Source organism: Phocoena sinus, chromosome 6, assembly GCF_008692025.1.
Source record: "Phocoena sinus isolate mPhoSin1 chromosome 6, mPhoSin1.pri, whole genome shotgun sequence".
Lineage (NCBI taxonomy): Eukaryota > Metazoa > Chordata > Mammalia > Artiodactyla > Phocoenidae > Phocoena > Phocoena sinus.
The window spans coordinates 35,306,623-35,322,040 of NC_045768.1; the positions used below are offsets into that span (position 1 = coordinate 35,306,623).

The 15,418-nt window shown below is 42.7% G+C and overlaps 1 protein-coding gene across 3 annotated transcripts in view; it reads right to left on the bottom strand.

The window, feature by feature from the left end:
* FRMPD1 (FERM and PDZ domain containing 1) overlaps positions 1–15,418 on the bottom strand; it is a 130,285-nt gene that overhangs the window by 17,475 nt on the left and 97,392 nt on the right. For all 3 annotated transcript variants that reach the window (XM_032636366.1, XM_032636365.1, XM_032636364.1), the window contains exons 3-7: positions 14,107–14,264; positions 13,130–13,232; positions 9,635–9,680; positions 5,981–6,088; positions 1,999–2,094 (exon numbers count right to left, since the gene is read on the bottom strand). In XM_032636366.1, the coding sequence (XP_032492257.1) occupies positions 1,999–2,094; positions 5,981–6,088; positions 9,635–9,680; positions 13,130–13,232; positions 14,107–14,264 (511 nt within the window). The remainder of the gene's footprint in view (positions 1–1,998; positions 2,095–5,980; positions 6,089–9,634; positions 9,681–13,129; positions 13,233–14,106; positions 14,265–15,418) is intronic.

The following is a 15,418-nucleotide window of genomic DNA, read 5'->3' on the forward strand; positions in this document are numbered from 1 at the left end:
CTAATGTAAGAAATTTGCTTCTCTTGATAAGGCACTGGGGAAGAGAAGTCACTGATGACCTGACAGTGGTTTTTCCCTTTTTTACCCATTTGGGGATTTGTTTACATACCCCCTTCTTTCTCTGTCATAAAGAGCTAAAAGACTGGCTTTTTAAAAATTTGGCTACTACAGGGAAGTAAAATTAACCAGTATTATACCAGCTAACTCCTTGCCCATTTCAGCAACTCCATCTGTCATCTTGGCTTTAATTCCCCTGCGGTGTGTGTAAATCATCTCGAAGTCTTTTTGGCCACCAAAGGGGGACTCACTTTAAATAAAGCATCCCCTCCATTCCAATGCACTTTGCTCAAAGATGACAGAAGTAGACACCTTGTCTAACGCATTTGCACAACTTTCATGCAGAATGGCGGCGTGGCCACCTCCAGTGCAGGGTTCAGAGACAACAGACCAAGTTGGAAGCCAGCTAGGAGCTAGCTGACCTTGACAAGTTTGGGATCTCTTGGGCCAGTGTTCTCATCTGAAAAGTAGGTTAATGATTGCCACTTTACAAGGTTACTGGGGGCATTAAGTGAGATAGTGCATGAGGAAGTACCCAGGGAAGTGCCAGACATGTAGTGAACTCTGAACAAATCCATTCCCCCCTCCCTTCCTCCATTGGGTTTGAGCTTCCCAGGGTCAGACAGGCTTTCTCCAGCTTCTCCTCAGTCACACCAAGATAAGAACGGGATAGAGCATTTGGGGCAGCCCTAGGAACTGCCAAAGGGAGGTGCCAGGGAACACTGGTGTGTGTGCGTGCATTGAGTATGCACTCAAGTGCATGTGCGTGTGTGTGTGTGTGTGTGTGTGTGTGTGTGTGTGTGTGTGTGTGTGTATCTTGGCTACTGTCCGGTACCTATAGCTGCACTTGCCCACCTGAACCTGCTCTTCCCCCAGTATCAGAAGAGCTGGGCTCAGTGCTGACTCTTACACGATTTTTAATGTTTGAACAACTCCTTTCTTTGCTTCTTCCCTGGTGCCTCCCTCTAACACTATTTGCTTCCTTGTTCAGAAACTATAGTGCCATCCCTTATTGTCTATGGATAAAATCCAAACTCCGTTGCCTGCCATTTGAAGCCGTCCCCAGCCAGCCTGTGCCGTCTCCCACTCCTCCCATGAGAAAATGGCCTGTGTTCCAGTCCTGTGGGATGGTTTGCTGCTTCCTGGGCAATGCCTGTCTTACTGGCTCTCTGCCTTAGTTCATGGGACTTCTTCAGTTTGATGTGCATCCTCTAACCCCTCAAAAACCCTGTCCCCACCTGTGCTTGTTGAAGTCTTAGAAACCCTTCGAAGCTCAGCTCAGGTCCAGCTTCCTTGCAAAGCCTTCTCTGACGTCCTGACAGGACAGAACATGGTCAGATAGAAAGATGGTTCTCTTTCCCTTGCATGCTGGGCACTTCCTTGTCCCTCTCCCTACAGCCCTTACTTCGTCCTGCCCTGGACTACTGCGAGTTCCAAGAATGTCCGTCTTCCCTCAACTAGACTGCAGGCTCCTGGGAGACAGAGACCACTTTCTACCTCCTTCTGTACCACCTGCCTCAGAGTACCTCCTTTGGGGGAACTTGTTAAATGTAAGTCAAACTGACTTCCATCCAGAATAGAATTCACAGGGGCCTGGACCTGCCCGCACACCTTGCCTGGGATTTTAGCGACTCTAGTCTTTTGGGTAGCAGGTGGAGTCCCATACAAGAATCCCAGTGGTTAAGGGTGAAAGCTTATGAGTTGTATTGGGTACTTCATCTCTCTGAGCCCTGATTTCCTCCCCTGCAAGACGGTGATTAAAATACCAGCTTGCTGGGTGTTTGTGCAACTAAATGAGATAACACAGTGCTTGGCTTACTGCAGGTGCTCAGACCATGGTGGTTGTGAGATCACCAAGGTAGCTGCCTGGCAAGATGCCCCCGGGGCCCTGGGAGCCAGCAAATTCTCACTGGGAAAGAGATTCAAGTTTATTCCGAATACCTTCACAGTCGTGTGTGCCTCAAACTTGAAAGCTTTGGTCTGTCCATTCTCCAAGTACACCTTGAGCACGTTGGGCATACACAGCAGAGAATTACCCTGGAAAACACAAGAGTAGCGTTGAAACTGTCCCTCCCTGTCCCTGGGTGTGACAGATCCTCAGCTTCCCTGGCCCTGCCTGGTGAGGAAAGCAGGATTCTCCCCAACCTCCTCACCACGTTGTAGATTGATTCTTGACATTTGGAGATTTCTCCAATGGATGAGGTCTATGCCACACAGATACAGACATGCTTTGTTCCGGGGATAGCCACTAGAACTGGAAGACGGTGAAGAGTGAGCCCTGCCACGAGCATACTGACAGCACTGTGTGAGCCTGTACAATGTCACGCGGCCATCAGCTGACACTTCACTGCTGGTTGCCGCCCTTACGGGATGCAATTTGGCAAGTCAGGTGACAAGCATGCACATCGTCTCAGATGGGCCTTTCTGAGATTCCTGCACTGTGCCTTGTGGGGTTGGGTGAAATGGGGGGGTAGGTTGCTCCCTCAGAGCCCCCTCAACATTTTACTATTTCATTCCCTACAGTAAAGCAACACCAAAGGGCAGAGGGCTGCTCTCCGTCTCTACTCATCCCAACCATCACTCCGGATTTATGAGAACAACTGCCCCCAATTCTAATCTCTGCAAAGAGTTTGGGTACAAAGCCCACCTGGGTTAGAAGCTTACAATCTTTTTTCAAAAACCTGACAGCCTTTTTCAGATGAGAATTTTGTATCCTCTAAATATAAGGCCACTTGTATCATTTAATCAAGACTCACATTCATCACTCTACATAACTTTTTTTTTTAAACCACAGCACTTTTATGGAAGAAAAAGGAATATGGTCGTATCCCAGTGCCATTTCACACTCAGTCAGGGATGAGGGATTTCACATCGCGCATGTGGTCATCTCACTACTCTGGTTTAGGGTATTTAGAAATCTTAATCTTTGGAATTCCCAAGTATGACATGCTTTCCTTGATACTTTATTAATAATTTGTGATTTACCAAAAAATACATCCATTACATCATCACATAACTAAGGCTTTTCTCTAAGGCTTCTTCCAATTTTTATCTATACCTGTAAATAGCTTTTAGAGAGCCGCAGGAATAGAACATGCACGATTCTATGTGCATTTTTACTCAACACATATACACTTCTTCATGTGCGTTTAATGTTTAAATGTTTATAATTTTAATGGACTTATAAAGAGTCTGTTGAGTTGAAATATTAGAATTTCTTTAACCATTCCTCTGCCCTAGACATTTAACATTTTTTCAAATTTTTTGCAATTTATCTATCAGTAAAACAGATATCTTTAACTACATGGATTTTTGCATTTAAATTATGTTATAGACTTAAATTAATGAGAATGTGGTCCTTGGCCCACTTATATGGCATTCATTAAATTTTGTTTTCTTCTACTCCCAGAGATTAAATCAATTTACAAAGCCACCAATTAGTACATGAGTGTAGCTACTTTCTTGGCATCAGGGCTTACATTTTTCTTTATTTGTGCTCATTTACTAAGTAGCAGTTCTTAATATTTTCCTTTGCATTTCTTTAACGGTTAGCAAAGTTAAGCATATTTGAAGTGTTGGTTTCCTTAAGTCAGACAGAGAAAGATAATACTGTACGATATCACTTATATGTGGAATCTAAAAAATAAAACAAACTAGTGAATATAACAAAAAAGAAACAGACACACAGATATAGAGAATAAACTAGAGGTTACCACTAGGGAGGGGTGGAGGGGCAAGGTAGGGGTACGGAATTAAGGGGTAGGGAATTAAGAGGTACCAACTACTATGTATAAAATGAATAAGCTACAAAGATATATTGATCAGCACAGGGAATATAGCCAAAATTTTATAATAACTATAAACGGAGTATATAACCTTTAAAGATTGTGAATCACAATGTTGAACTTGAAACTTATATTGTATATCAACTATACCTCAATAATAAAAAAACCCCAAACCCCCAAATGTTGGTTTCCTATTTCAGATTCTTCTAGGGTCTTAGTATGTTTCAAGGGAGAAAGTTTAGCAACTGATTTTATCATCTTTTAAATACTTGAGAGGATGAAAATGTAGGTCACAATGATGAACTCTCCCTGGTTTGGCTGTCTCTGCTTCACGTGGCTGATACAGAGACTCTGTACCCTGAGGTGCAAGTCTCCCCAGGGGATCTGGTTCACATCTGCAGAATCCTTATTCTCTACCTGTTCTGTTAGTTGGTTCTAGCTTCTACTTCTCTTTACTACGTACTACTCTTTTTTTTTTTTTTTTTTTGCGGTACGCGGGCCTCTCACTGTTGTGGCCTCTCCCGCTGCGGAGCACAGGCTCTGGACGCACAGGCTAAGCGGCCATGGCTCACGGGCCCAGCCGCTCTGCGGCATGTGGGATCCTCCCGGACCGGGGCACAAACCCGTGTCCCCTGCATCAGCAGGCGGACTCTCAACCACTGCGCCACCAGGGAAGCCCTACTATGTACTACTCTTAAAAACACACGTTGAGGACTTGAGGATATGGGGAGGGGGAAGGGTGAGTTTTGAAAGGGCGAGAGAGAGTCATGGACATATACACACTAACAAACGTAGTAAGGTAGATAGCTAGGGGGAAGCAGCCGCAAGGCACAGGGATATTAGCTCGGGGCTTTGGGACAGCCTGGAGGGGTGGGATGGGGAGAGTGGGAGGGAGGGAGACGCAAGAGGGAAGACACATGGGAGCATATGTATATGTATAGCTGATTCACTTTGTTATAAAGCAGAAACTAACACACCATTGTAAAGCAATTATACCCCAATAAAGATGTTAAAAAAAAAAAAAAACACACGTTGAATCAAAATTCAATTTGCTGAAGAGGTTTGATCCATTTTCACAAACATGGACACACAGAGACTCAAATATTTCAGACTGACAGGATCTCAGGTCTTTTCTGATTAATACACTAGGCCTCCCACTAGACCTTCCTGAACAAATCCACCTTTTACTCTGAGGTCTAACTGAAGGTGGAGTCTGTTAAGCAGCAGGACAAGAAGAAAATAAGGGCTCTCCAGATGTGAACCAGATCACCTGAATCCGGTGTTACAATGGCCGTGACTCCCCATTCACTGGTCTCTATGCTAAGAAAACCAGATAAGAACAAGCTCTGATTTGAAAGTTTCAAAATCTATTATTGATCACTGAATTCAGAATGGTAATAGTTACAGACCATTGGGTGGAAAATATTTAAATTATGAATATATGAGTCTTTAACAGTCCACATTGAAAACATCGAACTCTAGCCAACATTTTCCCTTTACAAACTTGTCTTCTGAACCCTCATATCCAACCACACCAATCCTGGGTATTCCCATATCAAAAAGGACTAGACAGCATATCACAGTGGAAAACAGAAGAACTGAAGTCACACAGACTTGTGCTCCTGTATTTCTAGCTATGTGATCTCAGAGGTTAATTCTCTAAACCTCTCTAAGCCTCTGCTTCCTCTTTTGTTAAAATACCTCCCATGCAGGGTATGGTGATGACTAAGGATTATGTACCCAAAATTCATGCAATAGAGGTTCAATAGATGATGGGCTGTTTAAAAAAACCAAAGCCACCCCCCTCCCCCGGCCACCATCACTACTATCAATATATCACCTCCAGAGGGAATACTAAGTTTGAAGATTTAGAATGAGAAATGTACAATTGGAATCTGTTGAAATTTCAAGGGCAGAAAAATGGAGTCACAGAATGACAGAGCCACACCCAGTGCGTCTCTCCCTGTCCACCGTTTGCAGGTGCCTCACTAAGGGGGCACAGAGCCTCAAGCAAGCCCTCTGCACTCCCTCTGCATCCCCTCCATGCTGCAGATTCCAGAGTCCTGAGGAGATACATGCCAGGAGGCAGCTCACCCACTTCATGAAGAGTCATTTCAACCTCCTGACCAGTGACGCACCTGGCTGTGTCCGCTGACGAGCACTTCCTCTGCAAAGTGCACCTTCACGGGGTTGGTCTTCAGCCTGGCTCGCTTCTCCTCCGTTAGGAAGGAGGACTTGGGGACTCCCTGAAAAACATTAACACGACACTTTAGAAAAATGTGGGACTTTCATAAAAGCCATGTATATCTTCTCGTTTCTTAAAAACAAAAGCAAAAGCTTGACAGCTGTTGAGAATTCAATTAAAACCCACAGAGAAGGACAACATCCCATTAGAGATCTCTTTTCATAAAATTTAGGGATCTCAACCCAATGTTCTTATGCGTCTGAGGACAGCTCAAGATTCAATACAGTGGCCAAAGGCTGTGGTATGATGAAGACAAAGAGAACTGGCCTGTGAGCAAAGAAACCTGAATTCCAACCCAACTTCAGCTACTCAACAGTTCTGAGAACTACCTCAAACACAAATTGTTATGGAAGAAAACCAGTTGTGTGTGTGTGTGTGTGTGTGCACGAGTGTGTATGTGTGTGTGTACACACTCCTTTCTCTGGCCTTCAGTCTTCTCTTCTGCACAGTATGGGAACTGGACCAGGAGGCAGAAACAGCATAATTCTAATGAGCATGGGTTCTGGAGTCTAACTACCTGAAAAAAGCCCAGCTCTACTGATTTCTGCATGTGAGACCATGTGCCTGTGAGGCTATAGTGTCCTCATCTGTAAAAGGGGGATAACCAATATATCTACCTTGCAGGATTTTCTTTTGGCACAAATTAAGTAAGACATTAAATATTAGTATTAATATTATAATAAATAATGTATTATAATTAATAGAAATACAGATCTATACAATTAAACCAAACATATTTTAATCATAAAATTCTATGTCCTAGAGAAGTAGTAATTAGTATTCCAACTTAGGACTTTATAATTCCTAATCAATTTCAAATCATTTGAGGACTCTAAGAATCCACTTGGAGAAAGATGAGCATTCTTGCTGAAGTAAAATATGTATGATCATTTGTCTTATGATCATGTAACTTCTGGTGAGAGGCCCAAGTGGGCTAGACAATATTCAGGGCGTTTCTCAGGGGCACAGGGGCCATCACCTGGGCTAATATCAGCCTTCCCTGCAGGATTTCCAAAGTACAGTATTCATACTCCTCTTTTCTTGGGAACCTCATAGGAATCTTAGGAATGGTACTGGAACATGTTAATTTTCCTCTCCCTATACTTTTTATTTTTTAAAAGGAGGCAGCTATATGCTGCTTCCCTCTCTCCTTACTTAACAAGTGCTATCTTTTGCTATCATTCTTGGAAATAGAGTAGGAAAAGAACTACCTAATTAAGATTAAGATGTTCTCCACTGAGATGATAATCAGCTAAATGCAAAGAATCTCTCAACACCTGCATAATAATTTATAGCGATTAGCTTTCAGTATACTGTTTTTTTATGCATTGGTTTCACACTATTTCATAGGTAAATTCTTCTATTTAGAATAGAAGAATCTCCATTTATCTGTGCATAAAACACTTGGTCTTTCATATTTATGGCAAACATCCTAGTCCTATTCAGGTGGGTTTTTTTTCCTGTTCTACTTCTAAGAAACAAACAAACAAAAAATAACACTTCAAATAAGGAGAGGAGGCAACAATTTCTTTGCTTTTTAGTGTTATGGAGTTTTTGGACCACAGAAGTTTAATTTTTTCCACATAATGAAATAGCTGTTTGTTCCACTGTACCTTCTCCCACTCCCTAAATGCTTAGGAATTCTTTCTGCAACTTACGACCGAATAGACACCCATCCATATTGTTGACATTTTTATGGTTTGTTTTTTATATTTAAGTCTTTAACATCAAATGGTGTGAGATATGTCCCAGTACAATTTCTTGAATAATCATCTTTTCTCCCACTGATTTGGGATGCCAAATTTATCATATACTAAATCTTATACTGGTATCTATTCTTGGACTTTCTATTTGATTAGATTGATATATCCAACATTTCATCAATATCACACTGTTTTAATTACTGCAGCTTTATTAGTTTTAAAATCTAGTATTTCAAGGCCATCATTATTCCTTTTAAAAAAGATTTTCTTGATAAGTCTCACCTTGATATACTTTGTCAAAATCCAAATAAAAGTCCCACAGGGAGTCTGAATTTTCCTTAAGCATATACATTAACATGAGAAAATCTGACATATTAGTAGTCTTCCCATCAAGGAACATAATATGTAACTCCTTTTATATTAAAGAAAAATTTTACTTCCTTCAGTATTATTCTAGTTTCCTTCATGTAAGGCCCACATATTTCTTTTCCCTAAAGTTCTCCTATTTTTAAATTTTTTCCTGTAAAGAACTAGCCCTTAGATTTATCAACTTTCCAATTTTTTCTGTTTTCCAAAGCATCATTTAGATTTAAATTTTTATCATTTTCTTTAATCTGCTTTATGCTTGTTTTATTAGTCTTTTCTTCCTACTTCTTGCACTGAATATTTACTTAACCTGTTTTCTTGTTAAATAATAAAATCACTTTTAAGGTTATGAATGTTACTCTGAGTATAGCTTCAACTGTATATAAGTTCTAAGAAGTAGAGTTCTAAATTTTAATTATTTTCTACCTAGTCTATAATGGTAATTTTTGCTTTTCCATTTGATTCTGTCTTTACTTAGGAGATTGCATTTTTATTCCAAATGACTGGGTGGTTTTAATTAAGTTTTGTTTTTTTTTTTTTGTGGTACGCGGGCCTCTCACTGTTGTGGCCTCTGCTGTTGCAGAGCACAGGCTCCGGACGCGCAGGCTCAGCGGCCATGGCTCACGGGCCCAGCCGCTCTGCGGCATGTGGGATCTTTCCGGACCGGGGCACAAACCCATGTGCCCTGCATCGGCAGGTGGACTCTCAACCACTGCGCCACCAGGGAAGCCCCTTAATTTTTTGATAGCTATCAATTTGTGTTTTATTATATTCTGGAAAAGAGACTTATACAGTTGTTTCTTTGGGGAATTTAGTTTTTTTGGTGGTCTGGTATGTGGTCAGTTGGATTAGATTATTAAATGCATTATTAAAATTCTCTATGCCCCTATTTATTTTCTTGTCTATTTGTGGCCAAGGCTAAGAGGTATGTACTAAATTCTCTCAAAATGAGAATTTTCTGTCAACTTTTCCTCCTTGGTAGTTTTCTCTTACAATCTGATTATATACTTTCCCCTGTATCACATATAAAGGACTCCTAGGCTTATAGTGGTTTAGGATGGCTGGTGCCTTTCTGTGCATCATCTGTGCCACACCTTGCCTTGAGGCCAATAAAACACGTTCACATTCAACACCTTGTTGGGTCCTCAGAACAACCCATTAGATAGACAAGGCTGTTACTGTCCTCATCTCTGTTTTACAAAAGTCAAAACTGAAACTAAATGACTGCTCCACAGTGATATCATCACTCAGACCTGTCTTGAAACTCCTAGTTTGGTACCCTTGTCATCCCACTCTGCATAATCACAGGTCTGTCTCCTTAGCTGGACCATGAGTTCTTGAAGCCTGGACCCACATCTGTGTCCTCCACAATACTGGCACACAGGATGTTTATTCTACGGGGGATATTCTGCTGGGGGTACAGGGTCTTGGGGCCAAGAAGGGTGAAACTAACACAAAAGACATAAAAAGAGATATACCGATGTGTAGCGAACAACTGTGATTGAAAGAGAATCTTCAGCTTCCCTGAAAAAAAAGAATAAAGGTAAAAAAAGTCATCATTCTGGGTGATACACGTGTGTGTGTGCGTGTGTGTGTGTGTGTTAGGGTCAAAAAGACTGGTAGAATTACAAAGCGGCCTCTCTTGCCTCAGCTTCTTTGGCTCAGCAAAATTGAGGACACTGAGAAAGCAGTGATCTGTGAAGGAACTTAAGCTGTCCCAGATGCCACTGCTACCTTAAGAAAATCTTCAGATACTTCCCTCTACCATCTAGTCCATACCTACAGCCACTTAATTAAGTCACTTATCTTTCCTTCTTTTTTTAAATTTTATTTTATTTTTGGCTGCATTGGGTCTTTGTTGCTGCGTGTGGGCTTTCTCTAGTTTCAGTGAGCGGGGGCTACTCTTCGTTGCGGTGTGCGGGCTTCTCATTGTGGTGGCTTTTCTTGTTGCAGAGCACGGGCTCTAGGCGCACAGGCTTCAGTAGTTGTGGCACATGGGCTCAGTGGTTGTGGCATGTGGGCTCAGTGGCTGTGGCACAGGGGCTTAGTTGCTCCGCGGCATGTGGGATCTTCCTTGACCAGGAATCAAACCCGTGTCCCCTGCATTGGCAGGCAGATTCTTAACCACTGCACCACCAGGGAAGTCCCCACTTATCCTTCATTTAGTCTATATGATGGAAAACTCATCCGGTTGCTATGACCACTAGCTAGGTTTACGTCCAGAAAAAAATTTTAAGAGAAAACAAAGCACTAACACAGATAACTTAGGTTGCTATTTCAGAAAACTGGCTAAACATTCATGAAAAAGAATAAATGAATGTGGATAAACTGATCAGATAAAAGCCAACAAGTTTATGGTGTTTGGGCACACAAGTTTGGCGGGTCCAATCATTTAATCAAATACTAGACATTTTTGTTTTGTTATAATCTCTTAGGTTCCAAAAGTGATCAAATCAACCAGGTAAGTGCCAAACTTCCACTTTGCATTAGAGGACAGAACTGAAAAATCAATTCATATTTTCCTTTATCTCTGCCATTGCTAGAGAAGCAGTTTGCAAAATAATTTCATTTGATTTCTTGCAATATGAACATTTAGGCCAGCTGCTGCCAGTGTGTTACTTCCTCTAATAGATAAACTCAACCTGAGGTTTCTAAGTGCCTGGGGATTGCCTCTTTTCCATTTTATATAAGAACAGGTCTTTTTCAAGAGAATTCACAACAAACCAACGTCCAAGTACTCTCAAAAGGACAGTTTGGCCTCACAGATAGATAATCGGAGGAATTAGAGAGATTTGGTTGGGTTTTTGTTTGCTTGGGATTTTACTTTTATAAATGGCAATGACACTGGGAACTAAGCTAAAAAAGTAAGCAGTTCCGAGATCCCCACAAAAGGCATGTAGCTCAGAGTGCAGATGCAAGCACACATCAGGTCACATCCCTGCTCACAAGTCTTCAGTGGCTCAGTCTTCCAGGAGGAGAATAACCCCTGAACTCGCTGTGTCAGCACCAAGACCCTCCATCATCCGGGCCTCACTTACCAGAACTTTTCTCTAGGAATCCAGTGCCTTAGACAAACTGAACCGCTCAGTGTCCCTACTCCCCAGCCAGTCACTCCTCCTTGTCACTCTGCATGGATCATCCTTCACCTCCATCTTTGTGGCCCAAATTCTACCCAGTATTAAAGGTAGAACTTGGCCAGCCGAAATACTTCTGTACTCTTCTCTGTTTTGTCAAACCACAACTTCCCCACAAGTTGGAGGAATCTCCAGTGTTTACAGCCCCTTTCCCCTGCTTCTCTTGAGACACTGTCTGCCCTCAATCTTAGTGGGGTATACACGAGCTGTCTCTGTACTACCATCCTGTAAGTGTCTGGGGAGTGGAGCCCCTTTGCCCCCCAGGGTTCCTTGCCCATTAAACAGATCAGGGTTCAATGTTACCTAAACATTCAAATTTTGGTCTACTGTTTTAAATTGTGAATACTTTTGTTTATTAGTCAGAGTTTGATCTAGCCTGGCAGAGATATTAGTAGCAGTGAAAATCTAAAATTCATTTGCTGGAATGGAGAAATTCTTTGAGAAAACCACCCAGTAATTGGGAAAGCAAACTTCATGATTTCCATAACCATATTTCATTATTTAAAATGAAATAATCAGGGCTTCCCTGGTGACGCAGTGGTTGAGAGTCCGCCTGCCAATGCAAGGGACACGGGTTCGTGCCCCGGTCCGGGAAGATCCCACATGCCGCGGAGAGGCTGGGCCCGTGAGCCATGGCCGCTGAGCCTGCGTGTCCGGAGCCTGTGCTCCGCAATGGGAGAGGCCACAACAGTGAGAGGCCCGTGTACTGCAAACACACACACACACACACACACACACACACACACACACAGAGAAATAATCAAATCCTTTCCTGGCTGCCCCACCCACTCACCTTATTCCCTAGCAATCTTGAAGCAATATTGGGCGTGGTTGAGAGGATTCTATTTTCTACACTATGATGGATTCTCTGTAAATCTTATGTTTCTCCACAGCGAGACTGTGGACTTCCTGAGGGTGGAGACTGCATCCTGCATATTCATTTTCTCTTTCTCTGACTTTGTTATTGTTGCTGGTTATTCAGTGTGTGCTGCACATGATAGGCTCTCAGAAATGAAAAACACCACTCACAAAAAGGCACAGACTAAAGTACAAACTTGAAGTATCTTCAAGCTGGCTTTCCTCTATTTCTCGTTTCCCTTTATTTATATTAAAGTCATTAAAACAGTGTTGGGTGAAAGCTTTAAAAGACAAAGGCTGCACGTGCCTATAGAACATCTGTCAGGCCTCCTCACTCCTGTCACTCACTTCCTCTGTCTTAAAACCAGGGTCGCCAACTGTCAGTGCCAACCACATTCACTCATTCCACTGAGCACCCACTGTGTGCCTGGTCTTAAGGAGATCATGGTCAAAGCAGAAAGTGAGACATTTACAAAAATCACCATGACACCAGGTAGAAGTTGGTAGGTGCCATACCAATGGAACTATGTATATGCCTACCAGGCTGCACCAAGAACATTTAGGAAGAGATGTTAAAAGGGTTAAAGAACAATAAGCAGACTTAGTGTCAATTTAGTCTAATTTTTGGCATATGTTACAACAACCCTATACATCCTAAAGGGGTAGGGCGTATGTATTATTCATAATTACATTCCCGGCAGCGCCTAGCACAGTGTTTTGGGCATTGCAGCGGGTTGATAAATAGAGCACCCTGTGCCTCCCCATCACTTCTGTAGGCAGGTGAAAGAGGGCAGATAGTAACCGAGATGGAATTCTAAAACAAGGCTGTTATTGCTGCTTTAAAGGAGCCTGCACTTTACTTAAATCCCAGGAATATCAGTTATGCCCTTTCTGTCTCCCACCCTTGCTCTGTAATAATCTGTGCAATATATATAATAATATATATAATAATTCTGTGGATGACGGAAGACAATTTAGCACCTCAGCATATCGACCGCTCGTTCACAGGAAAGGTCTTCAGCAGGCTCGTTGTTCATCTGGAGGATCTGATCACCAGGGAAAAGCTTGCCATGAGCGGAGCCTCCTGTTGAAGAGAAAAGAAGTAACTGATGTTCATGCCAGGACGGCCCAGACCCCATGTGTCACAGCAGCTCACCTGAATGGCAGCCTGATCCAGTCCCCAGGGCACTGGCTCACCCACACCCCTGGCCAGACTTGGGCTCACATGGATTTCAGTTTTCCTGTTTACAAAGCATGGATAACGTACCTACCATTCATCACCTTCAAGGGATGTTAGGAAAAACATCCCTTGTCCAGGGAAAGAAGACTAGCAGAAACTCCCTGAATCAACAGAGCTGGCCAGCCAATCTACTACATTCATTGCTAAAGAACTCTGGTATGTGTGTGTGTGTGTGTGTGTGTGTGTGTGTGTGTGTGCGCGCGCGTAAATTCAAATTATTAGATTTTAACTAGTCCCAGATCTCACATCAACACATAGCTGAAGTATGACAAAAAACACTACACATTCCCAGGCTGCTCATCTTCACCCTGATATAGCCTATATTTTACAGACTCAAGTGAAAACAAATCAATAATTTATATTACTGTCTGCCCAGAAACTCTCCCCAGCTCAGAGCATGTAGGGTTCAGAGAGGAGGGCTGGTCCCAATACTGTCACTGCCCCTGAGACTGGCCAGGGGGCCACGGGTGGGCAAATCCCTGCCTGAGGCCAGTGGGCCTGGGGTGCAGATCAGCAAGTGCACTTGGAGCTCCTCCCTCCCAGCACCACAGGAAGGTGCAAAGCCCTAGACAGAATTAGGTCGAAATTAGATGTGCCCTGTCTAGCTTTCTGGGGTAGCATTTTCTACATTATGTTATAGCACAGAGATGGGAAGAGAACGAGGGATATTTCTCCCCAAGAAGCCAAAATCCTTTCTTGTTTCCCAGTCGTCCCCTACCTGCTGTGACGGCCACCACTGTGAGGGGAAGGGTCTCAGAAATGTGAAATCCATAGTCCTGGAGGAGATCGTCTTTGTCTATTTTTACTGTGTGTTTCACAGGTATGATGGTCTGGGTTGGGATCCCAGGGGGTCCATCAGCTGCAGCATCTTTAGCCCTGGAAGAGAAGGAGTGTGTAAAAAAGACAGAGAGGGGAGTCTAGTTGGTGGCCACAAACCAGGTCAACCCTAGGCATTCTGGAGGAGGAAGATGCAGAGCTGAGTGGACACCAACTCTCCTCTTGAGAGAGAGATGACACAAACGCCAGTAGATAAGACAGCGGGACATAGCACCGTGCTCTAAAAGAGAGGTCGTGAAGTGCTGTGGGTACTCAGAGAAGAGGTAGAGCAGTTTTAATTTTGTGGGCTAGAGGAGAAGGAATCAGGGAAGCATTTGCTACCTAGAAGAGGTGGCATCTGAGAGATGTCGAGGGTATATCTACACAGCCCAAATCCTGGCACACAAAAGATATTCAGTAACTGCTGCTGAGTGGATGGATGCATAGATGCATGGATGGGTCGGTGGATGGATTCATGGATGGACGCATGGATGGATGGATGGGTGCGTGGATGGATGGGTGGGTGGATGGATGGACGGACAGGCATTCCAGGCAGGGGGCACTGCTTCAGCAGAGGTACAGAAGAGGAAAAGGAGGACTCACAAGAGGACTTGTGAATAGGAACAAGGAATTGCTCAGTTTAGATGTCTAATGATGACTAATTTTTATAGGTGAGTTGTTTCTTTGGTGATTTTTTTCTTTTTTGCTTTATAATGAACGTTGCTTCCCCTTCAACTTTGCAACTGTGACGATTCCAGTATAAAATCCCAGATATTGCAGACTCCCTCTATATTAATTGTTAAAAACATGTATGTTCTCTATATATCTAAAAGCAGGTAGGTTGAAAGTTATATTTTCTATCTCTCAATACCACAAAGAGAATTTATGAACTATTTTTCATTTGTCTGTGGCAAATGATTTTTTTCCTTCTAAGAGTCAGTGGTTCTTTCTGAGGAAGGTCAAATAGTGATGGGATAAGGTATTTATTGTCATTATAAAAAAACAACAGAAATGTGGAGGAGTAACAGCTCCCTCAGGGCTCTGCAGCTAAGGTTTATCATTTATTCTCATCTATTTACCAAACACTGTCAGGAACTCTGCCCAATGCAATAGGACCTCGGTTATCTGAAAATCACCTCTCTGTCATTTATAATAATCTCAAGTTTCAACAAGGACCAGGAAATATTAAAAAACTGCTTCGTGGAACCAAAATG